At 43.5% G+C, this 24,383-nt stretch overlaps 1 protein-coding gene across 1 annotated transcript; it reads left to right on the top strand.

The window, feature by feature from the left end:
- On the top strand, positions 1-22,330 carry LOC311052408 (CD276 antigen-like). Its single transcript, XM_084067366.1, has 6 exons — positions 1-38; positions 5,758-5,826; positions 10,279-10,617; positions 11,077-11,397; positions 21,725-21,842; positions 22,042-22,330. Exons 2-6 carry the CDS (start codon positions 5,766-5,768, stop codon positions 22,049-22,051), a joined length of 849 nt encoding a protein of 282 aa, XP_083923492.1. The 5' UTR covers positions 1-38; positions 5,758-5,765; the 3' UTR covers positions 22,052-22,330.
- The last annotated feature ends 2,053 nt before the right edge of the window (positions 22,331-24,383 follow it).

Genomic DNA, 24,383 nt, shown 5'->3' with positions numbered 1-24,383 from the left:
CATTCACAAAGCCCCACACCACACACACCATCCGTAAGGTAAGAAAGTTTAACTAGATATTAGCCTTATAGACCAATTATTTGTTTACCAACATTGAGACTGGATGCACAGGTGATTGTTTCATACAATCAATTCTCAACCTGTTGTTTTGGAGCACACCCCAAAACTAGCCTGGGACCAGACGAATGCAAAAAAAAAATGCTACGCCAGGCTACCCCAAAACCTCCTCTTGTGTGTTGGTTAGTGAGGCGCGTCCTAGCGAGACCTGACAGAATGGGTTTCATTTGCAACCAGTATGACGCTGCTTGCAACCAGTGTGACGTCGTCTGTGAACATAGGGGCGGCCTCCCGTGCCAAATCGGGACCTATTTTGGGGTAAACTTATTGCGTCACCGGGCTTTCCACCGCGGAGGAACTTTTAGAATCGGTTACTAGTAGTCTGTAATGGGTAATGGCAGATGTTCCTTCCAGGAAGCAGGGCGGAGCTAACAACTTACTCCGTGTTTATGTTTTTTTATTTCAATAAAATACCATTACATATGAATCCTATGTCGTGTATTTGAGGTCAGTGACAATCCCCCCACCTAGAAGCCATTCACACCTAGCAGAGTCCCTTGATTTTCTATGCAAACACCAGGCTGGGTCTGAATCAATACATTATTCTTCTTACTTTAACAAGGTTACATTTGTTTTTACTTGCATATACTGTTAAAATATAAGCAAATAAGGGCTAATATACCACACTTACTTGTAGGAAACAGTAACGACAGGGGGTGGGGACTGGGGATACAAGTCATTATCTTCTTAAGTTCAAGAAAGACATCTGTGTGTGAACTGTTGTACCCATGCCCTATCTCGAGAGTTGAGAATGTTGACTCTGACTTTTGTCTTTACTGCCAAAATGTACTTTTTGGCTTCAATAATAATAGTAAATAAGAAGAAATATGAGGTATACATTAATTAATTAATTAATTAATTATTCGAGATAAATTTCATGTACATAAATCCAAATATGGTCATTCTAAACCCCTGATTCGTTGTATTTTAGATTGAAGCTTCATGGGGTGAAATTGATAGAAAATAAGTACTCTTTTGGGTGAACTATTCCTTTAAATAAATGGTTAAACTGAACTGCCTAATTCTAGTTTGACACAGCACACAGCTTGCATTCACCTCGACGTGACTTTATTATATTATGATATATATGTATAATATATATATGATATTACCACCTTGCTTGGGCTCACAAAGCATGCGAGAGCAGCATTATAGTGCTCTTGCATGCTTTACGTGAGCCCAAGCAAGGCGGTCTAATATAATAATAACGGGAAAAGAAAAGAAAAAAGTTTGCCCATTGCAACAGCGAGTTGTTGCAACTTGCACGTCAAAGAGGGAATGTTTTCTCGCACTATAATCTCCCTCTTTGACTTGCAACAACTCGCTACCCCCCCCCCCCCCCCCCCCCGGAATGAGACATGGGACATGCTTTAAATAATCTGATGTAAAGTCGGTGTTATATTTATTTTATTTCTTCCTGTCTGTCATCTAAATGAAGAACATTAGACCAACTTTTTTTCTCTCAGCTCGTCCGTCTCAGCTTAAAGGTTGCTGCTGCTGTCAGTAGTTTACATTATCTTGTAAACGCCCACCCTTCTCACAGCCAATGAGATTAATGCATGTTTCCAGATTGACAGTTCAATGACAAATGAGAACCAAACAAGACGAGTTGAAAGAGGCGTTGCAGGTTGTAGATCCGGTCTGTGTGCTTAAAGTGTGCAAATGACCGGGCCAGTAGGCGGGCTCTAGACCGGATCTTAGCAGTAAATAGAGACCGTTTTCCCGCAAGGGTGCTCTCCTTTCGCTTTTGATTAGCGTGCTATAGTGGTTAGAACCAGTAGCCTACTTTTATTTTTTTGCAGTAGTTTTAGCAACAGCGGAAGCTTAGATTACCAATCTGAATGAAATGTTCAAAGTTTGTCAGTAAAGGAAAGTTGGACACTGTGCATTCATCCTATTATCCTGCAAGAGGCATAGCTCTGGTGAAGAGGCAGTGACCACATTTGAACTGAAGCCAAACAAAAAGACAAATTGACAGGTAAATTATGCACCCCACTATCTGATTCTAGCAGCCAGTAGAACTTAAATACTGGCTGATGATGATGATGATGATGATGATGATGATGATGATAAACATACACAATACATTTTAGCTGTGACAGTGGTTGAGTCCACCACTGTCCACTGACTGACAGTCACACCACTGATAGTGAATCATAGTTCAAGGTGGTATTTCAATCTTCTGTACAGGTACATTAAGAACAGTAGTAGCCTACTTATGTTCTATTGAATAGTAGTTACATTAATTTAGCAGAAACCAACTTGTTGAATGTTATTTAAATATCTGCATCAGACAGTATATGGCTATTTGATGAATACATATGCAATTACGACGTACAAGATGTGATCATGTGCCTGTAATACATCTCACACTACTAGGCAGTGGGCGGTTCCACACGCTGCACAAGGTGTCCTTTTTCCACTTGAGCATCTGCCCCTCAAAATGTCTGTGCTCACCACTGCAGTCCCAGTTAGCTCTGCTGCTCTGGTCTAGCCGCAAGCAACTCTTAGATCCTATTTATAATATGTGGAATCTAGAGTTGCAATACCAACCCTTAACAGCCCATATATCCAAACAGAAAAGTCTGATCTGATCTGTATTAAACAACGTTAAACTCACAAACATTGCAGCTGTACAGAAAGCTTGAATTATCCTCTTTGTCTGACAAGTCTTGTTTCATAAAAATCCACTGCGGACATGTTATAAGATACTTTCTGTCAATACATTCTGTCAGGTGATAATTTTTCTACGTGTTTTTCTACGAGTTTAGAATAACTCGTTGTAAATCACTCAACGGTCCTGTGTGTACCACCTGAAATTGCAATTTTCAAAAAGAAGGCACGGTGGCACAGATTTATACAAAATAATGCTAAAAGGATAACCTATAGTGATGAGCGGGTCGGGTTTTTTCATGACCCGCCCCGCCCCGCCCCGCCCCGCGACGGAACCCAACCCGCCTCAACCCAACCCGCCTCAACCCGCCCCGCGAACCCATATATAAATCTACGGCTCAACCCGCCCCGCGACCCATGATTTTTTTTTTATTCTGTAAAATCATGGTTAGAAAATAATCCCCAAGTGTATTAAAACTGTTTTATTGTTATTATTCTTATTCTTATTAGGAATAAAGACAAAACAAGAGCATGTGATCATTTTATTATTTTTTGCGTGTGAGAGCGGCTGACCCGCTCACCCACAGCCCGCATAATTGCCTCTGAAATTCTGACTTGACCCACCCGCGCCGCGGGTTGACCCGCGGGTCCCGCGGGTTACGGGTCGACCCGCTCATCACTAATAACCTAATAAGCCCAGGGCTTGTTTCCATTCGGTTTTTAAGTCTGACTTCATTTTGTTGTCCGACGTCACTTCCGTGTCTAAGGCAGTGTTTATCAACCTTTTTTGTGCCAAGGCACACCTGGCTTAGCCAAAAGATCCCAGGGCACACCTAGAAATACGGTATATATATGTGTGTGTGTGTGTGTGTGTGTGTGTGTGTGTGTGTGTGTGTGTGTGTGTGTGTGTATATATATATATATATATATATATATATATATATATATATATATATATATATATGTAATTAAACACTACAAACTACACAGATTACGTTGACACAAACACACTGGAGTGATTTAGAAGCACTTTATAAGAAAACTAACACTTATGTAGTATTTTATTGTTGGACATTCATCATGGCAGGTTATAACATGGGCTTTTGGTACAGGACAGCCCCTCTTAGCAGGTACGACGTTCAGGTCCGCCGTATCGACCCGTTCCGACCCACTTAGTAATACTGAGTGCCAAAGCATGTACCCTGTGCCCTTTTTATACAGTACCAGGTAGGACAACATATTTGCATTCCTATGGGTGATGGTCGCTATACTGAATGGACTCGGCCGTGACTGTGTGTGAAACGGATGATGACCGTATCGATCGCCGCTATTGTTCTCGAGGGGCTGGGTTCACACTTTCTTCAAACGGCGCGGAACACCTCAGCAGTACTCACGGACCAAAATTGGGACGTTTGCCAGGGTTGATAAACACTGGTCTAAGAGGCACCAAGCACCGTCCACTCTTCATCGTAAACAAACATGTCAGAACCCGACAATCTTTGTACAGTAACCTCCTTTTTCAGAAATGAACCATTGAGGGTTAAAAAGGGTCTTAATACTAATATCATAGACAGTATAAAGTAGGCTAATATATATATATTTATATACATATTTATTATATATTATTATTTATTATTATTATAGTATTTATTTGTGTGTATATATATATATATATATATATATATATATATATATATATATATATATATATATATATACATACACACACACACACACACACACACACACACACACACACACACACACACACACACACACACACACACATACATATATAAATAAAATAACCATTTCCTCTTCTCTTTGTTGTTGCCAGGAAAGCAGTAGAATGACACCTAAGTCGTTATTTTAGTCTCAGATGTGTTAAAACAGTGAGGGACACAGCACTGTGGCATATTGGGAAAACACACACTTGGACCCGGAAGTTGTTCTGACGGGCGCAACGACGCGTTGTAAGCTTGAAGATCAGCTATTTCTGCTATTTTTAATATTTGAAAATGTGTGAAAATGTTTCAACATGGAAACGATTATGATGATTATGCGAAAAGAATTGTGATTATCTCAAATAATTGCGATTAGCCGATAATGTCATAATTGTGTCAGGCCTAAACAGGTGGGGGGAGGGGTCATTTCCGGTGATAAGCTTAGACTTTTTACAGGGGCCAGTTACAAATTGCAGCCACCTGTAGGCACTCTTTTAGAGCGGGTTTGAAGGAGAGTAAGGATTCACACTTTTGTATGACTGTTGGAAGGGCATTCTACATTTTGGTGGCATAGCAGTAGACCGAATTTGACCCCATTTTTGTGCCACAACTGGGTTCAGTAGGATCAGTGCATACACTGCATAGAGTTAAAAATAATAGAGAGGGCACCCGAAATCTCCTCCCATCCACTTGCATTGAGTTGCTCACCCAGCGCATGGGCCTAAATCACCCCTTCTTCCGGGTTGGAAATTTGGATCAGTGGGGCTCCCACATAATGCAGGAGGCAGTAGGACGTTGTGTTATTGAAAACGAGCGCTTCCAAACTCCAACACTTAGAAACATTATCACCTGCTTGGAATGTATTGACAGAAAGTAGATCATAACATGTCTATGGTGGATTTTTATGAAACAAAGACTTGACAGATACAAAGAGGATAATCCAAGCTTTCCGTACAGCTGTAATGTTGGTGAGTTTAACGTAGTTTAATACAATCTGATCAGACTTTTCTGTTTGGATGTATGGGCTGTTAAGGGTTGGTTAAAAATAGCATCTAGAGTTGCTTGCGGCTAGCTCTGGTCCATAGCGTTAGAAGGAGTAAGGAGAACTCCTAACAACATGGACCAGAGCTAAGTTCTTTATCATTTTGCTTTCGCCTCTTAAAGTTTGTAATAAGTGTCTGATGTAGCCAGGATCTCTCTTCTAGAATAGATTTCTGGTCTCAATGAGCCTTCCTCGTAAAATAAAGGTAAATGTATTGTTTTATTGACGTTTCTTTCTTTTTTTCTTACTTATTGTTTTCAGGAGTGAAGATGGCGTACCCACATTCATCACATCTTCTGATTTCAGTTCTGTTGCTCTGCTACAATGGAGGTAAATCACACAGCAATTAACCTGACAACAGTCCTTACATTACATTAACATTTAAAAAGGGGGAAACCGATCCTTTTAAATGCTGGAAATTAAATCATGTGAAAGCTCATTACTTCTGGTATCATACTGCATGTTCATAAACAATTAACATGTTTTACAATGTTTTGGAAATAAGTGTTTGAAAAGGAATGCCCCCTTAGATTAGCGGACATTTCTCAACAATATCTTAAAACTCTGCTGCCCGCCTCCTCACCAGAACCAGATCCAGAGACCACATCACCCCAGTACTCCATGACCTTCATTGGCTCCCAGTAAAACATAGAATAGACAAAATACTCATCACCACCTACAAAGCCCTCAATAACCTGGCCCCCTGCTACCTCTCTGACCTCCTCCAACGCCATACACCCTCCCGCTCCCTCAGGTCTGGCGAGGCAAACCTCCTGGACTTCCCCAAAAAAATAAAAAAACGCACCTGGGGTGACAGGGCATTTTCAGTTGCGGCCCCCACCCTTTGGAATCCACTCCCATCCCACATCAAAGCTGCCCCCACTCTTGCCGTTTTCAAAGCCTCCCTCAAAACCCACCTCTTTAGACTCGCCTTCCCTGCCCAGACCTAACCAAACCTCACTTTCGTCCTCCATGACAAGTCTTAGCCTTTTGTTTTAGCCTTTTAATGTTTTCTTTTCTTTTGTTCTCTTTTTTTCTCCTAATAAAATTGTTTTTAAGCTGTTTTGTAAAGCGACTTTGGGTACCAGAAAAGCGCTATATAAGTCTGATGTATTATTATTATTATTATTATTATTAACACAAACACTGTAAAGAATGAACTAAGAAGCTTGCAAGTTGGGAGAATGTATAGTGAGAAATGCCTAAATAAATCTTTACAATAATTGCTGATGCGATCCGCGATTAGGGTGTTTTGGAGTTCTTCAAAACACGAAAATATGGGGAATATCCTATAACACCAATAATAATAATAACAACAACAATAATATAAATGACAATCATTATTGATGATGATGATGATGATAATAACAATAATAACTTCAAAAAGTGCTCCTCGGAGCACAGGTCTCCACCAGGTCAGGTAGGTTAGTGTGGGCCAGAAATGTTCAGAATTCACCAATCAGGCTGGAATGTGAAAAATCGGACTAAAGAGATAATATGTACCAATTTGCGTGATGTTTGGACAACATTTGTAGGAGTAATATAAAATAAAACGTTTTGCAAAAATCAGCCTCCTGGTGGCGCTATAATAGGCCAATGTTGAAAGGGTGGCATTTGTTCCTCAACATAGTGAATGTGCGTGCAAAGTTTCACCGCAATCGGACGCTGCGTTCACAATTTGCGGCATTTTGATCAAAACAGGACATTCCTGCAAACTTTAGATGTAAATTTAAAGATCCTCTTGATCACATGACTATAGAGATCATGTGTACCGATTTGCGTGAAATTTGGATACAATCTGAAGGAGTAATATCCAAAAATGTTTTTTAGATAAGTCAGCCTCCTGGTAGCGCTGTAAAAGGCAGATGTGAAAAATAACACACACATACACACACATTATTGTTGTCTCACACATTATTGTTGTCTCCGCCAGGCAATATTAGAAATATAGATCTATCAATATGTGAGGAATATTTTGTATCGCTGTAACAATTATATTAATAATATTATCCATAACACAACATACACATTCATATATATTGTATACACACACAAATGTATACGCACACACACACACACACACACACACACACACACACACACACACACACACACACACACACACACACACACACACACACACACACACACACACAACATACAGATGCATACATAAATGTCAATATCTACTGTATATATAACTCATAGACAGAAGAGTGGTTAACATTGCTTAAGTTTGTCAACAGAAGTTGCAATGATGGGCCTCATTCACCAACCGTTCTTAAGAGGAAATTTGTTCTTAGGACCCACTTACGCAGTTTTCAATAAGATTTTGGCATACACCAATGTTTTCTTAGCTGGGATTTGTTCTTACGTAAGGACAGCATCTACCCACACTACAGAGTAGAGCACTCTTAGGCACATTTGAGTGCTGATGTTTGCGGAAACTTTGCGCAAAATATCTTTTTATTCTGCTTTCTTCAATTCTTGTATGATATAGGATTTAAATTACAATAATATTTTTATCATATATTTAGAGCAGGGGTTCTCAAAGTGTGGTCTGGGGACCCCCAGGGTTCCTTGGGGAGTGCCAGGGGGTCCACAGCAAAACAAGGCACAGTTTAACCACTTTAAACATATTTTATACAATATTTTGTTTGGGATGGCTGATCTACAAGATCACAACGCATCCAATTACTTCAGGTTTTGACCCACACCCCCATTTTCCTGTCCCCTTCCTACCTGAAAGCCCCCCCCCCCATACCCACCCATCAGACCCATCCCCATCCCCATCCCCATACCCCCCACACAGCTCCCTACACCCCCCTTACACCAACATATCACGCACCCCCACCCAGTGTTCTAGTTTTTTTCAGAGGGAATACTATAATTCTTCCCTCCCACGTGCACTGTATGCATGCGTGGTTTCCGAATGAAATAACTACTATTGTTAAAGACAGGGTGCCGTGATTTTCAGTGATTCCCCCCCCCCCCAAAACATAATCATCAGGTATTATGGTTATACTAGGAGGGAGATTTTTTTCAAAAGTGTACAGAAAGTGTTTAAATTATGTTTTTATGTGGACACGCCTCCAGTTCTTTAAGTATACCTGGTTCTCACCTTAACACCTCCTCCACCACCTTAGCACCACCCACCTGTCCTAGTCCCTCCTCCTCCTCATGCCCACACCTGTTGTGTTATGATAATGAGGGCGAGGGCATGTTTTTACTGTCACTAAAGCGCTGTTTTTCTATTGGCACGTTTGACCCTCAAGGTTTCAGCCTCCAGGTAGAAACTCAAAATAGTCAGAGAAGACATAAAACACCATAAAAACACAACCAGGGCGGTTAATAAAGTTCTATCAACCTCATAGACACATGAAAAACAGAAAAAGTGCAAAACCATGGCACCACCTCTTTAAGTAGTTAATGCAGGAATTACTTAAAAACTCCAATGGCCAGCGGTCATTATCACCTCAAGACACACACAAGCCTTCACCTCAGACGCCACAATGGCCACATTATCACATGAAAAGGGTTGAACTGAAGTTTACATTCTTGCTGCCCCCAGCCTTTAGACTTTAGTTTAGGCATTCATTCTCTCAACATTTGTGTGATTTCCTGTGATTTCTGTGAGCAGTAATTAGGATGCTAATTAGGATATGTGGGGCGGCTACATATGATAATTAGGATCAACTGGCACACCCTTTCAAATTACTAGGATTGGGATTCATCATCATAAGCAGGGGTGCACATAACTGGTGCGCAGGTGCGCATGCGCACCCAAAATAAAAAATGCGCACCACATCAGGCGACGCGAGGCGCTTTTGCGCACCAACAGCTGGGACAGGAATTTCCCAGCTTTTATTTTTTAGCAAAACTAAAAAATAAAAGCCTGGAGATCGAGGCTAGGAATTTACTTCCTGAAGCCACACTCACACAATCACTCTAAAGCACCCGTCGGCTCATGTACAGCCATTAGGCACAGGGGTAGAGATATGACTCGCGTCGCCTCGCATCGCCTCGCATTGCCTCGCTGCGTGCACGCAGCCAGCAGCGGCTGTTAGAGGCACTCGTCACCGATGATGAACGCACCGTAATGGTGCAAAATATGCCGTGAACGTCCCAATCTGGCGGATAAAATCAGCGCAGCAGCACAGGGCACCAACCTTGGGGGCTTTATCTAACAGCGTGAGAAAAAAAACGGCGAAAATCGGCGTAATTTAGAAGCAGAGCGTCCTTTTTTTCTCTCCCCCCCCCCCCCCCCCCGTTGACAAAACTGTCCGATGGGCACCGTGCTGAACCCCCCCCCCCCCCCCCCCCCGTTGACAAAACCGTCCGTGCTGAACCCCCCCCCCCGGTTGACAAAACTGTCCGGGCTGACCCCCCCCCACCCCCCGTTGACAAAACGGGACGGGCGCCATGCGCACCAAGTCACATGTCCAGGTGCTCTTCTGCGTACCAGACCTAAAAAGTTATGTGCACCCCTGATCATAAGAACATAAATTAGTTACGAACAATTCTGCCTTTTAAGAACGTTTCATGAATCTGACTGACTCGAATGTAAGGACAGTGAACAGACCGGTAAGCTGTTCCAAAAGAGAGGTCCTCTGAATTTGATGGAGAATTAGCAGATGTCCTGAAAAGAGTTGAATGAAGATTACTGGCCGACCTAGAGCTATAATTATAAATGTGGTTTCATTCTTGCTGCTGCTGCTGCTATGACACCTGAATTTACCCACAGGGATCAGTAAATGTTTATCTCTTATCTTATCTTGTCAGGGAAATGTCTGGTAGTGCAAACATCTCTTGGAGAGGTTGCTGTTCTACCATGTGACGTTGGTAACATCACTGATCCCACCATTGACCTCGCTGCCATGGCCATATTCTGGTCCAGAACGGACCTACCACCAAACCAATATGTGCATTTCCAGAGGAACGGGAAAGAATTACCTGATAATAAGAAGTTTTCCTACAAGAGAAGAACTTCTCTCTTCCAGGATGAAGTGAAGAAAGGCAACGTGTCCCTCAAACTGACCAGAGTGAAACCATCTGATGAAGGAATCTACACCTGCAACCTTCCTGAAATCGACAAGGAATCCACTGTTCAACTCATTGTTGGTAAGGAAGTTGTACTAAGAAACTATAATTGGTAAAAAGAAAAACATGTTAATTAAAAAAGGTGTTAATGTTTTACATTGTTGAAATAGTTTTTAAACTTGTGTTTATACAGTATACAGTACAAATAATTTGGAAAGAAACATTGATTCTCTTTAGAGAAACCAGATGGTCCACGTTGTTATCAAGTGAAACCATCAGTGCTGTAGACAGTAGAGTGGACAAGACCTGGTCTGGACAACAAAGATTTTATACTGTATATAAGATACAATATATTTCATGGTGAACAGTTTTTCATGTGATGAATAGACCATTTCTTATTGTCTGTGAAAAAGTAATACTTTTTTAGAAGCAGCACAGCAAACAAACATGCAAGTGAGACTAATGTAATAATGTCTGTAACATAAACGCCACTGAGGTAAATGCATGTAAATGAATGAAAGTGTGATTTGTCACCCACAGCACTACCTCAGGTCAGTGTAGATGAAGGTAAAGATGTGGTTCTACCATGTAAGACAAACTTCACCATCCCAGTTACTGAAGCTACTGTGGAATGGACCAGAAAAGACCTGACACCTCCCTATGTCCATGTCATCAGGAAAGGCCATGAACTGTCTGTGAAGAACTCTGTCTATGAAGGCAGAACCTCTGTCTCTGTAGAAAATTTTAAAAATGGAGACGTTTCCCTGAGAATCTCTGGAGTGACGCTCTCTGATAGAGGCATTTACACATGTTTCATTAGATCAGAGCAGGAGGATGAATGTGTTGTTCAGCTCACTGTCGGTAAGTTAATGTGTTAATCATGGTGGCATAACAAATGTATGTTCATTTAAATGTTCATTTTGTTTGCAATTCATAGTTATATATTATATCAGTTATGAAGTTTTAGAGTGATGAACAGAATATGATCTGCACACATTTAAGTATTCTCTGCAATCACTATACCTTTATACACTGATTCAACATCTCTACCAGAGTCAGTAGAGTGGTTTAAATACTCTTATTACACGGCTTGGCTGGATGCTTGATTCTGATTGGTCAATCACTGAATTCAGCACTGTGTTATTTCTGGATAATGACCGCTGAGCTCAATAACACACCTCTGTCTAATCAAAGACTCAGAACACCTGCTCATATCAACCTGTCTAATCAAAGACTCAGAACACCTGCTCATATCAACCTGTCTAATCAAAGACTCAGAGCACCTGCTCATATCAACCTGTCTAATCAAAGACTCAGAGCACCTGCTCATATCAACCTGTCTAATCAAAGACTCAGAGCACCTGCTCATATCAACCTGTCTAATCAAAGACTCAGAGCACCTGCTCATATCAACCTGTGCTACTTGATTTTATGCTTTATCCAACATGACAGCCATGTTAACAAACACACCATGTCATTTACAACTAAACGTTGCTCTTAACAATGTTTTTGAAAACATTTGAAGTGAAAAATAGACAATGTAGTAACTGAAGATTTATTCTAATTGATCAACACTTCCTGTTTTTTTCCAGTGCAACAGCGACACGTTGCACTGGACGCACCGTGATCTGGCATAAATTAATGAAATAGCCTACTTTCATTACTGTAAGTGTAGCCCCCACAGTCAAATTAGCCAGAACCGGCGTGCAACAGACCTGCCAATCGGGTTCAGCCCTATTGGCATGACTGGTAACACGTCGGACTGGCGAGTGGGAGCCTCGGGTTCAATCCCAGCTTACTGCGTTCCACTACAATCTGGCGTAGTCGGCAGGACGAGGAGCGTAATATCCTTGCGCGAGGAACATTAGGGACATCGTGTATGGTGGTCCGCGGCTTGAAGTGTGAAGCGCAAGGACGCGCTCCAAATATCGGGTGGGTGATTGTAGCCCCCACAGTCAAATTAGCCAGAACCGGCGTACAACAGACCTGCCAATCGGGCTCAGCCCTATGGGCATGACTGGTAACACGTCGGACTGGCGAGTGGGAGCCTCAGGTTCAATCCCAGCTCACTGCGTTCCACTACATAAGCAAGGAAATACTTAGTTTTGTTACTTTTGGGTAAACTAAAAACACAGGAAATGTTAGAGGGAGTAATAGCCATGGATACACGACGGTCTGTCACGGATCCCATGGCCACGGATGTTACATTTATGTACACACATCCGTGGCCATAGGGTAAGCACTTAATCGGAACGTTTATATAGATGTACGGACCGTAAATGGAGAAAGTGCAAACACCAGGTTGAAGTTAATCCATGACTGTAACAGGAGTTTCATGTGTGGAATCCGAAACAGGCAGCGCTGAGATTCTGAATTTTGTTACGATTACGGTGATTAGTATTATTGACACCACCTGGGCGGGTGAGTTGTGTAACTTTCCCGACTTTAAGCTGTGTATGTGTTCAACAACACAGCCATGCAGCCTTGCAGTTGAAGTGCAGATTTCAGCGAGGGAAAGGCACCCTACAACCGCTTTCTGGGTACATGGAATCTGTTGCTGGTTCATAAACACCATTGCGTTATCGTGGTATTCCTATTCTTGCCATTATGTTGCAAATGATTGTGTGTGTGCGGGCAAAATGACATTGACAGCTATGACAGGTGACCGAAGCTTGCCAGTCCATGCCAGCTTAACAACGGTTGCTAAGCTAGCATTGGACAATCGCTTTTAGGGTGGGGTTTAGCGAAGGGTCCATTGGTCTGCTACGTTCTTTAGCCAACTGAAAATGATGGTCCAGCATTATTTGTTTAAAACAGTACATTAAAATATCTGAAAACATTGGAGGTGAGAAGTCCCCTCGCTGTCCCTCAGCTGCGCTTTTCTTTCCTCCAAACATGGTGGGCCCTTTCATGCTCAGGGGACCCTGGGCACGTGCCCGAAGTGTCCATATGGTGGATCCGGCCCTGATCCTGTCAGGGTTTATTTTTCAACAATGACCGGCTCGCCGTCAACTATCCCTGTCATATTATTTAAAGAAAACAACACATCAATTAACTGGTGACTTCATGTGTATCAGAGAAGACTCATGGTCACCTACACCCTCCGTACCAAAACCAACCAGTAGGGACCAGCAGAGACTATGGACTAGAGCAGTGTTTCCCAACCTTTTTGGTGCCAAGCCAAACGATCCCAGGGCACCCCTAGATATACCGGGTATATATATATATCTAACTATATAAATGGCGACCGACTTCCGCACCCTCGGTGGCGACACCCCACAGCTCTGTTATCGAATAAACAACGCACCGCCAGACCACATGTCGCCAACTGACTCGCCACGGCGGCCGCGCTGAATTTACGCCTCGCGTAGGGGACATCTCACTGCTCACTACACCTTTTCCACCGCGCAACATAATTAATTCTACTCACCAAATGTCGTACAAAACGGAAGGGGAGGCAGCTTCGTACCGTTTACCGTGCGCACGACCTCATCACCACAACAGCAGGCAGCCGCTGCGGGGGTTTTTTCCTTTTTTTCCAAACTTTTTTTTTGGTCACCATTTTCTCCAGGCACCATTTCTGGTGTAACGTGCGGCAGCATGCGCTGGGTTGCCAGGTTTGCACAGCCAGCGCGGTGTAACGTGCGGCAGCATGCGCTGGGTTGCCAGGTTTGCACAGCCAGCGCCAGAAACAAGCAACCACCTTCATGAAAAAAAAAAAAACACCGAAATGGTCCGCAATGTTCCAGGGGTGTCCCCGCGCGTCCCAACACTCCACAGGGGGTCAGTGGACCACCAGGGGGTCCGCGGACCCCCTGTGGACCCCCTGAAACATAACAAATATTATTTCTTCAAATTTTTTCCTTTTTCAAAAAAACTTTTCCACAGTTTTACTCCGGCGATTTGGGTCCCCCAATATACACACGGCCACGCTGGGCCACGTGCGCGGCTGGGGTTGAGGGGGGCGTAGCCCCCCGAAACTCTAGTATATATATATATATATATAATATACACGTGTGTGTGCGTGTGTGTGTGTACACACAGGAGCAATTACCATACGTTTAGGCCCAACAACCTGAAAAAAACAAAAATCTGTCATGTGTTAATGTGTTAATGTCCTCAAAGTCACGCATCCAACAAGCTTTGAACTGAGCAGATTGGACCTTCTGTTCCAGAGATAATGGACAAAACATCTTGAAAACGGCCACTTTGGACGATTTTCGATTCAGTTTTTCTTTGATAACACGAGCTAGGAAGGTCGGACGGCGACGAACTAGCCCGTGTAGTAGTAGATACCTGAGTATAAGTTCACTTAGAGCTGCATCCAATACATCCACTGTCATTTCCGTCGGCCTTACCGTTAGGCCGCTAGGGGCAGTTGAAATTTATTTTTTGGGGGTAGAGTTTTCCCCCCTTTTTTTCCCTTTTTTTTCATTCGAAATTTTAAACGGAACACAAAGGCATCTCAGACGGCACACTAAAGGGCCGCGGAACGGCGGTTGGGAAACACTGGACTAGAGGGTAGCAAGGGTCCGCCCGGAACCGAAGACCCGAGCCGAGAACCGAGCCGAGTCGGGGCTAAAATATTGACTTGTCCCTCGGGCACAGGTCGGATCAGATCCAATTGCCACGGGTCTCGGTCGGATCCATTTGAAATGGATGGACCCGTGTGGACCCGTGATGACCCGACGACCAGCTTTTTATTATTATTAAATTAATCTCTTTAACCTCGGTTTTAAAATGAGACATATGCTTTGTAATTACGCTCCCAAATCCATATAGTCTGTTCTCGCCATAAGGTACCTCGAGGGATTCCCTCTCTGGTAGGGTACCGCCTCTCTGTCGCTTGTCGCTGTCAGCTGGCGAAGCAGGATTCTGTGGGTCTTCAGGTTCAGTCCTGGTCCCTGGTAAGGTGACGAGATGACTTCGGTAGAGCCTTAGAATTTCTCTGGGGTTCTCAACCTTTCATACTGTATCTGTAACCCAGACATGGTCACCAGGGTGCAGGCTGGCCATGTCATGGGCTCTGTGTCTGTTGTTTCTTTGGGGTTCTGTCTTTCTTTCGCACACGTCTCACACTCCTCCACCACCCGCTGAAGGTGTGTGCTCAGCCCGGGCCACCATACAGACTGCTTGGCTCGCTCCCTACACTTCACTATACCCTGGTGAGCGGTGTGCAGTTTTCCCAGTATGTCGTTTCGTAGAGATCACTAAACGTGTGCCTTTCAGCCCCGGTACACCACTTTTTTTCTGGCCAACCACTAACCACAGTACTGTTTCACTAGTCTCAGCACCTCATCCGTGTCTTGGTGCTCCTTGATTTGTTTTAGTCTGTGCTCTGTGGCTGAAGACATGATATCACTTGATGGGCATACAGGTTAATTACAACGCCTAGACTTCATCTCCTGTAGTCCTGTCCGGCGCCCTGTCCGGCGCCCTGGACAGCGCGTCAGCGGCCACAATATTTTTGTCTGGGACATGTGAAATGGTATACGAGTACCTCATCTAGCCTGGAAACCAGACCAATCTGCCATTGCAAAAAAAATGATTGTCCTCTGCAGATTTGGTCTGGCACCGCTCAGTTGTGATTGGATTACACTCCCTCCGAAGTAGTGAGGGACCGATCAAGGCCCAGTATGCAAATATGGAGCGGGTTTATCACCAGTGGCATTTTTTTAATCCACCCCTTGGAAATGCAGGTTCCACGCAGATTCCAGGCTAATATCACTGTGTAGATATTAGTCTGGCATCTGCGTGGAACCTTTATTTCCAAGGGGTGGATTTAAAAAATGCCAGGCTATATACCTCATCAGCCTCATCCTCAATCTCTGCACCCGTGGAGGTAACTCGTCTAAGTTCTTAGAGCCCAAGTGGTACTAGAGGTTTATGGTCAGTTTCTATATGGAAATCAATGCCTCTCAGGAAGTCGGAAAAGCGCTCACATGCCCAGGTGATTGCTAAAGCCTTCTTTAGCAATCACTCAAGGACTCAACAGTGATGTCACTACAGGAAGTAGCACGAACGAAGCTGTTTATAAACCACAGTGACATCACTGACGAATCCTTGGTATCTTCATGTGACCTGACCGACTCAACTTTTCTCCGTTCTGTGGAAAATCCTGCCGACGCAAGGTTATAGAAAAACTTGGAATTCCCGGCCGCCTTCTCACGGACCGATGGTACGGAACCCCTGGTCTAGGTGGTTGACCATGCCTAAAAAACGCCTCACCCCTGACACATCTGTGGCCTCCTCCATATTGATGACAGCCCTCACCATGTATGGGTTAGCTTGTACTCCTGTTCCGTCGATGATCTGTCCCAGAAACTTGACAGAGGACCTGGATAATTCACATTTCTCCTTTTTCAATGTCACCCATGGTTGTTGCAGTCGCCTAAGTACTGCCAACAGTTGTGTGTTGTGTGTCTCTGCATGGACCAAAACATCATCCATCTGACAAGCTACTCCATCCAGACCCTCCAGCAGCTGAGACATTCGTCTTTGAAAATGTTCAGGTGCCAAGGAGGTACCAAATCAAAGTCTGTTGAAGCAGTATCTCCCGAAAGGAGTAATGAAAGAGGTGAGTAAGGCTGACTCTTTTGAGAAGGGGATTTGCCAAAATCCTGAGTTCTCGTCCAGCTTTGAGAACACACCAAGTTGTCCCAGGGTGTGCTCCACTGCAGGAAGCATGTGTCTCTCTCTCTTTTGACCGGAGTGTTCAGCTTTGCCAGGTCTACACATATGCGGACCTCTTGGTCCTTTTTGGTACTGGGACCATCCCAGCACACCAGTCTGTGGGCTGCTCTACTTCAGAAATCACTCAAGCTCTTCCATACGAGCTAGTTCTCTCTTGACTTTTGGTAAAAGAGGGAATGGGACGCGGCAGGGTGTTGACAGGGCGAATAGTTTAGCATCTACGTTTAGCTCAATCTTGTACTCCTCCTCCATTCTACCTAGGCCATTGAATAGTTTTGAAAACTGCTGTTTTTTTGTCACTGACTCCACGAGGTCAATGACACCGTCTCCACTCTCGCTACTAGTCCGAGAGCGACACTGGCTGAACCACTAAGTAACCTTTGTGTCAGACCTGCCACAACATACACTGGGTTCACTACACTTTTGCTGGCTGTGCCCAGTTTAGCTGTAAATGTCCCAGTAACTGCGAGAGGAAACATGCTTGCGCCATATAGCTTAAGCTTTGTAGGCTGTAACTCTGGTCCCTGTACTAGGGCTTTATACTCACTTTATGGCAAGACGTTAACATCTGCTCCTGTGTCTATTTTGAACTGGCAGTCAAGGTTATTTACTTTCACTGTGGCAAACCAAGCATTATAGGTGTCATCTGAAGTCACTGACCTATGGCCCCTGACCTGCACACCCTAGCATGAAGAAAATGCCCCTTCTTTTTGCACTGATTGCAAGTGGCCTCTCTGGCTGGGCACTGTTGCTTGCTGTGATGGGGTGTTCTGCCACATCTGTTGCATTGTCTTGCCTCTCTATCACTTCTCACAGCCCCATTTGGCCTGGCCGTGGTCCTGCTGCACCTGCCTTGCAGGTCTAAATGATTTCGCGTGTGCATTAAGAGCATCTACATTGCAAGGTTTTGCGTGTGCATTAATAGCATCAACATTGTTGGAAATCAATGCCTCTCAGGAAGTCGGAAAAGCGCTCACATGCCCAGGTGATTGCTAAAGCCTTCTTTAGCAATCACTCAAGGACTCAACAGTGATGTCACTACAGGAAGTAGCACGAACGAAGCTGTTTATAAACCACAGTGACATCACTGACGAATCCTTGGTATCTTCATGTGACCTGACCGACTCAACTTTTCTCCGTTCTGTGGAAAATCCTGCCGACGCAAGGTTATAGAAAAACTTGGAATTCCCGGCCGCCTTCTCACGGACCGATGGTACGGAACCCCTGGTCTAGGTGGTTGACCATGCCTAAAAAACGCCTCACCCCTGACACATCTGTGGCCTCCTCCATATTGATGACAGCCCTCACCATGTATGGGTTAGCTTGTACTCCTGTTCCGTCGATGATCTGTCCCAGAAACTTGACAGAGGACCTGGATAATTCACATTTCTCCTTTTTCAATGTCACCCATGGTTGTTGCAGTCGCCTAAGTACTGCCAACAGTTGTGTGTTGTGTGTCTCTGCATGGACCAAAACATCATCCATCTGACAAGCTACTCCATCCAGACCCTCCAGCAGCTGAGACATTCGTCTTTGAAAATGTTCAGGTGCCAAGGAGGTACCAAATCAAAGTCTGTTGAAGCAGTATCTCCCGAAAGGAGTAATGAAAGAGGTGAGTAAGGCTGACTCTTTTGAGAAGGGGATTTGCCAAAATCCTGAGTTCTCGTCCAGCTTTGAGAACACACCAAGTTGTCCCAGGGTGTGCTCCACTGCAGGAAGCATGTGTCTCTCTCTCTTTTGACCGGAGTGTTCAGCTTTGCCAGGTCTACACATATGCGGACCTCTTGGTCCTTTTTGGTACTGGGACCATCCCAGCACACCAGTCTGTGGGCTGCTCTACTTCAGAAATCACTCAAGCTCTTCCATACGAGCTAGTTCTCTCTTGACTTTTGGTAAAAGAGGGAATGGGACGCGGCAGGGTGTTGACAGGGCGAATAGTTTAGCATCTACGTTTAGCTCAATCTTGTACTCCTCCTCCATTCTACCTAGGCCATTGAATAGTTTTGAAAACTGCTGTTTTTTTGTCACTGACTCCACGAGGTCAATGACACCGTCTCCACTCTCGCTACTAGTCCGAGAGCGACACTGGCTGAACCACTAAGTAACCTTTGTGTCAGACCTGCCACAACATACACTGGGTTCACTACACTTTTGCTGGCTGTGCCCAGTTTAGCTGTAAATGTCCCAGTAACTGCGAGAGGAAACATGCTTGCGCCATATAGCTTAAGCTTTGTAGGCTGTAACTCTGGTCCCTGTACTAGGGCTTTATACTCACTTTATGGCAAGACGTTAACATCTGCTCCTGTGTCTATTTTGAACTGGCAGTCAAGGTTATTTACTTTCACTGTGGCAAACCAAGCATTATAGGTGTCATCTGAAGTCACTGACCTATGGCCCCTGACCTGCACACCCTAGCATGAAGAAAATGCCCCTTCTTTTTGCACTGATTGCAAGTGGCCTCTCTGGCTGGGCACTGTTGCTTGCTGTGATGGGGTGTTCTGCCACATCTGTTGCATTGTCTTGCCTCTCTATCACTTCTCACAGCCCCATTTGGCCTGGCCGTGGTCCTGCTGCACCTGCCTTGCAGGTCTAAATGATTTCGCGTGTGCATTAAGAGCATCTACATTGCAAGGTTTTGCGTGTGCATTAATAGCATCAACATTGTAAGGGTGGCTATCTGACTTAAAATGTATTTTTGAGTGGCCTCTTCACGAGCTCACCCTGGGAGCCGTGTGACTTCTCCAAAGGCAACTCTGGGTCCATCTGCAATTGTTTAGAGAGTCTCTTGTCTGTAATTCCAACGACCAGTCTGTTCCTTATCATTTCACTGTGCAGTGCTCTGCCAAGCAATGCAAAGCAGTAATGAAACAGTCTGCAGTCTCCCCTACTTCTAGATGTCTTTGGTTGAATTTTGCACGTTCAAAAATGACATTCCTTCTCACCACGAAATGTCCATCCTGCTTAGTTTTCAAGGTGTGGTAGTCACTCGCCTCCTGGTCTGTCAAATTCAGTCTCCCATTGTGTAAATCAGTGTATTCACTTGTTTTTTTCCTCCCCGAGGCAATCCTGAATCGTTCGAATCTGCGAATCCATTTCGGCCACTCTTCCGGGGCAACCTGGAACCGCTCCATGTTAGTGGACAGAGAAGCTAAAGTGCTACGTTAGCTTGTCAGCACAGTCTCCCGCCCGTACAGCTAGTAAACAGTCAGACACCACGAACGAGTCACGCATCCGTCTTCTTACTATCGTGATACAGATCACTTCTGACACCATAATAATAATGAATTGCATTGTTATAGCGCTTTTCCAAGTGCTCAAAGCGCTTTATGGTTCATTCATTCATTCACACAGGGTGGGGGACATTGGGAGGTGGAGTGGCGAACAGTCGACGCCAGCGTCCTCACTTTTCCCACATTCACACCAAATTGTGGCAAGCTAGCGCAAACCAATTCATTGGAGGCAATGTAGGGTTCAGTGTCTTGCCCAAGGACGCTTCTACACTATCTGGGGGAGCCCGGGATCGAACTGGGAACCTCGCGGTACCCTTCTGGCCGCTCTACCGGCCACTCTACCCCTGAGCCACTGACGCCCTACCAGTTCTACCATGTCATAGAATAACAACTCCCCACCATTAGGTGGTGGCATAAGACCAACACAACAACTCTGACAACACACAAAAACAATACAATTATACCAGCATAACATAGTATACATAGATGCATCATGAATAAAAAAACAAGATACATACACAACTAGAGGTGGACAGACCTACAAGTAAAAGTAGCTCAGTCAAAATGTTATTCAAGTAAGAGTAAAAAAGTACTTGCTTTTAAATATACTTAAATATTCAAGAGTACATGCTTTTAAAAATACTTAAGTACAAGTAGAAGTAAAAGTACATTTCTTATTTTTCACATCAATGAATTACTGTAATGTTTTTGTCTAATTCTTTACTAAATGAATCGTCGGACGGCCTGTAAATCTGCGGTATTTCCATAATCGCAGAATCCTGGGGGGACTATTTTTGGGGGCATACCCTGGAAGCATGTATTTTTCAAGGGGCACATGGTCAAAGAGAGGGCCAACGAGGGCCATGGCCGTCGTGGCCACCATGAAATTCCTGCCCTGGATGCTACTTAAATGTATTTTCAATCACTACTTATTTTCTTTCGTGACTCAAAGCATATTTTCTATTTTAATGTTCCATACATTTTGGAGGAATTGGTTTTGCTTTGTTTATTTTACTGTAGTTTGTTTGTATTGAGGAAAGTCCTAAACATTTAGTGTGTGTGTGTGTGTGTGTGTGTGTGTGTGTGTGTGTGTGTGTGTGTGTGTGTGTGTGTGTGTGTGAGAGAGAGAGAGAGTTGAGTGATATGAATCAGTCATCTATAAAAGCTATAGATTATTCAGTTGTAACAATAGTTGGTCATGAAACTGTAAGGAGGATGATGACTGAACCTCTGTTCTCTATCTGTTTTTTTTATCTTTTCTACAGTTTTTCATTATCCCTGGGGGGAGATGATCGGTTACCAAATCCTCTTCTGGCTTTTGTTCATCATGCTGTACCTGTTGGGCAGATTCTGCATACATCACATCAGAAAGTGTTTGACACGGTACAGAATGTTTCATGTTTGAATTCATGTCAACTTGCATCAGTGTCATTTCAATCAATCAATCAATCAATCAATCAATCAGTAAATTAATTAGGTTATAGTAAAAGGTTGAATTATTGTACAGTTCAATACAATCTCTCTTCTTTCTCTTTATTGCCCCCCCCCCCATCTCTATCTTCTGTCTTTAATGTAATCTCAGAGGACAATAAGGGAGGTGATCAAAGTGACCGCACACTCATACCTTCAACGCCAGAGGAGAGAGAGGAGAGAGATTAAAAACACAAGACTAACGTTTCAGCGTCTCAGTGTCTCTGAGGACAACCCAGGTCAGAAGGTCACAGAAGGAACATCTAGTCCACTCATGTAGACTCGTCTTTTGGTTGCACTATTCTCTCTGTCTCTGCTTCAATGCTTTTAGATCCCTACGTGTGTGTGTGTGTGTGTGTGTGTGTGTGTGTGTGTGTGTGTGTGTGTGTGTGTGTGTGTGTGTGTGTGTGTGTGTGTGTGTGTGTGTGTGTGTGTGTGTGTGTGTGTGTGTGTGTGTGTGTGTTGTGTGTGTGTGCGCGCGTGTGATAAGCTTAGTCTAGCAGGCAAACATGTACTCGGATCTAATATATAAGTACTCACAAGCAAGGGTTAATCAATGTGGAGTGGGGCATTATTGAGAAATAAACCCTGACAGGGTGATTAGACCCCAATGCGATAGAGGAGGGGTCTAATCACCCCTATTATTAAAAAAGAATGACCCACTCCACATTGATTATCCCGCTTATTATATGGCTACTTAATACACAAATTAATACACAGAGGCTCCATGTAATCTGTAAACTCACAGCACTGTATGTTGATCATTCTTATTTATTTGACTAAATTAATTGTGTATTTGGGATTAAAATGTAAACAAATTAATTTTATGCAAAGAAAAGGAACGGTCATGTATTTGTATTTTATATATTTTTTTAAGATATGTTTTGCTGGCTGTTTTGCTGCAAAGGCCATCAGGCTCAGGAATTGAACCTGTGACTCGTTCTTTTTATGTATTTGTATATATTTTATTTGCCGCTTCATTCAATATGTTCTCACTTCCAGCCATCAACACCATCTACTGATATGTATACTATACTGCAAGTACGCCGCGAACGCATTAATATGGGTGCGTTCTGAAATACAGCACTGAGCGCACTGGCCAATACAAACTAATAGGCGAGTGCGCTCCGGTGCGCAATTTCCGAACGCACCCTATGTTTCACACTCGGGATTGGATATGGGACTCCCCCCCTTTCCCCCTACGTTAGACCGTAAGCAGTGCCATGACCTGGCACCTGTCTGTCTACATAACATGATCAATCTAAATGTGTGTGTGTGTGTGTGGTTTATGAGTTGTGACTGAAATAAACTTTAACTAACTAACTACGGTAACTAAAGGTTGTCGAGGCTAGGGCAAGTGCTACGGGTTAAGGTGGAGTACCGTGCAGTTCGGCGGCGTGCGGGTGTATTTTTTTATTATTGATGTACATTTGTTTGCACCTGCTCCTAAAGTTTTTATTCTAGGTGTGCGAAAGTTTTTCAAAACAATGGCTTTGTTGCTGAAATAACATGTTTTCTCAGGAACTTTTCTTTTTGATGCTGCTTTGGTCCCTGTGTGAAAGCAGTTCATTATAGTTGTATTAATGCTTTAAAAGTTGTTCAAACAATACTTTGGAGTCAATCAAAAGACAGAGAACCTTAAGCCAGTGATCTTGGTCAGATCACTAGAGAACATCTAAACAGAATGTGCCTCAGTGCCTACTCTGACTTCACAGTTTAATAGTGCTTTAAACGTTGTTCAAACAATGCTTTGGAGTCAATCAAAAGGCAGAGAACCTTGGTGGGGTTTGAGCCACAGTGCTTTAAATGTTCTGGATGTTATCCTTCATAACATGTTGTGGAGTAAAAAGTACTGTAGCCCTCATCCTTAAGAGGTTTAATGTGTTACGTCGCAAGTTTAAACTGTACTGTCTCAGTACAGTGCAAAACTGAAAGAACGTGGGGCCGACCAATGTATATATTTTACTCTGCTCAGATTTAAATATCTTGTGTTTTTCTGTTGTAGTTTTTCTCTCTATCACCATCTTTCTTGAAACCTGACAAAACAAGTGTTTATGACATTAGGCAGCATAGAAAATTGTGTAGGCACAATTTTCTGGGCACCTAGGAAGAGTGGGCACGAGGGACATCTGGGCACCTAAACAGAGTGGGCACCAGACCTCGGAAGAGTGGGCACTAGGGGTAATCCGGGCACCAAAACGGGAATACTTTAAAGTTTTAGGGTTCGTGGGGGTTCGTGTCCACAGAACCTGTCTGGTATGTAGTACTGGAATGCAACTACATTCAGATGATTTTTTATTTTCAACATCCAAAACATTTTCCAACACATTTTATATTAGTTTGAGGTTAAAGTTAGGCATAGTTCTGTGAGGTCAAGGTTAGGTTTAGACATAGTTTTACTGAGGTTACAGTTAAGATTATGGTTAGGGTTAGGCATAGTTTTACTGAGTTCAG

The sequence above is a fragment of the Gymnoscopelus microlampas genome, assembly GCF_963454915.1.
Source record: "Gymnoscopelus microlampas genome assembly, chromosome: 9".
In the NCBI taxonomy this organism is placed as follows: domain Eukaryota; kingdom Metazoa; phylum Chordata; class Actinopteri; order Myctophiformes; family Myctophidae; genus Gymnoscopelus; species Gymnoscopelus microlampas.
The sequence above is the reverse complement of the archived record's forward strand: the minus strand, read 5'-3'. Positions and strand labels throughout refer to the sequence as shown.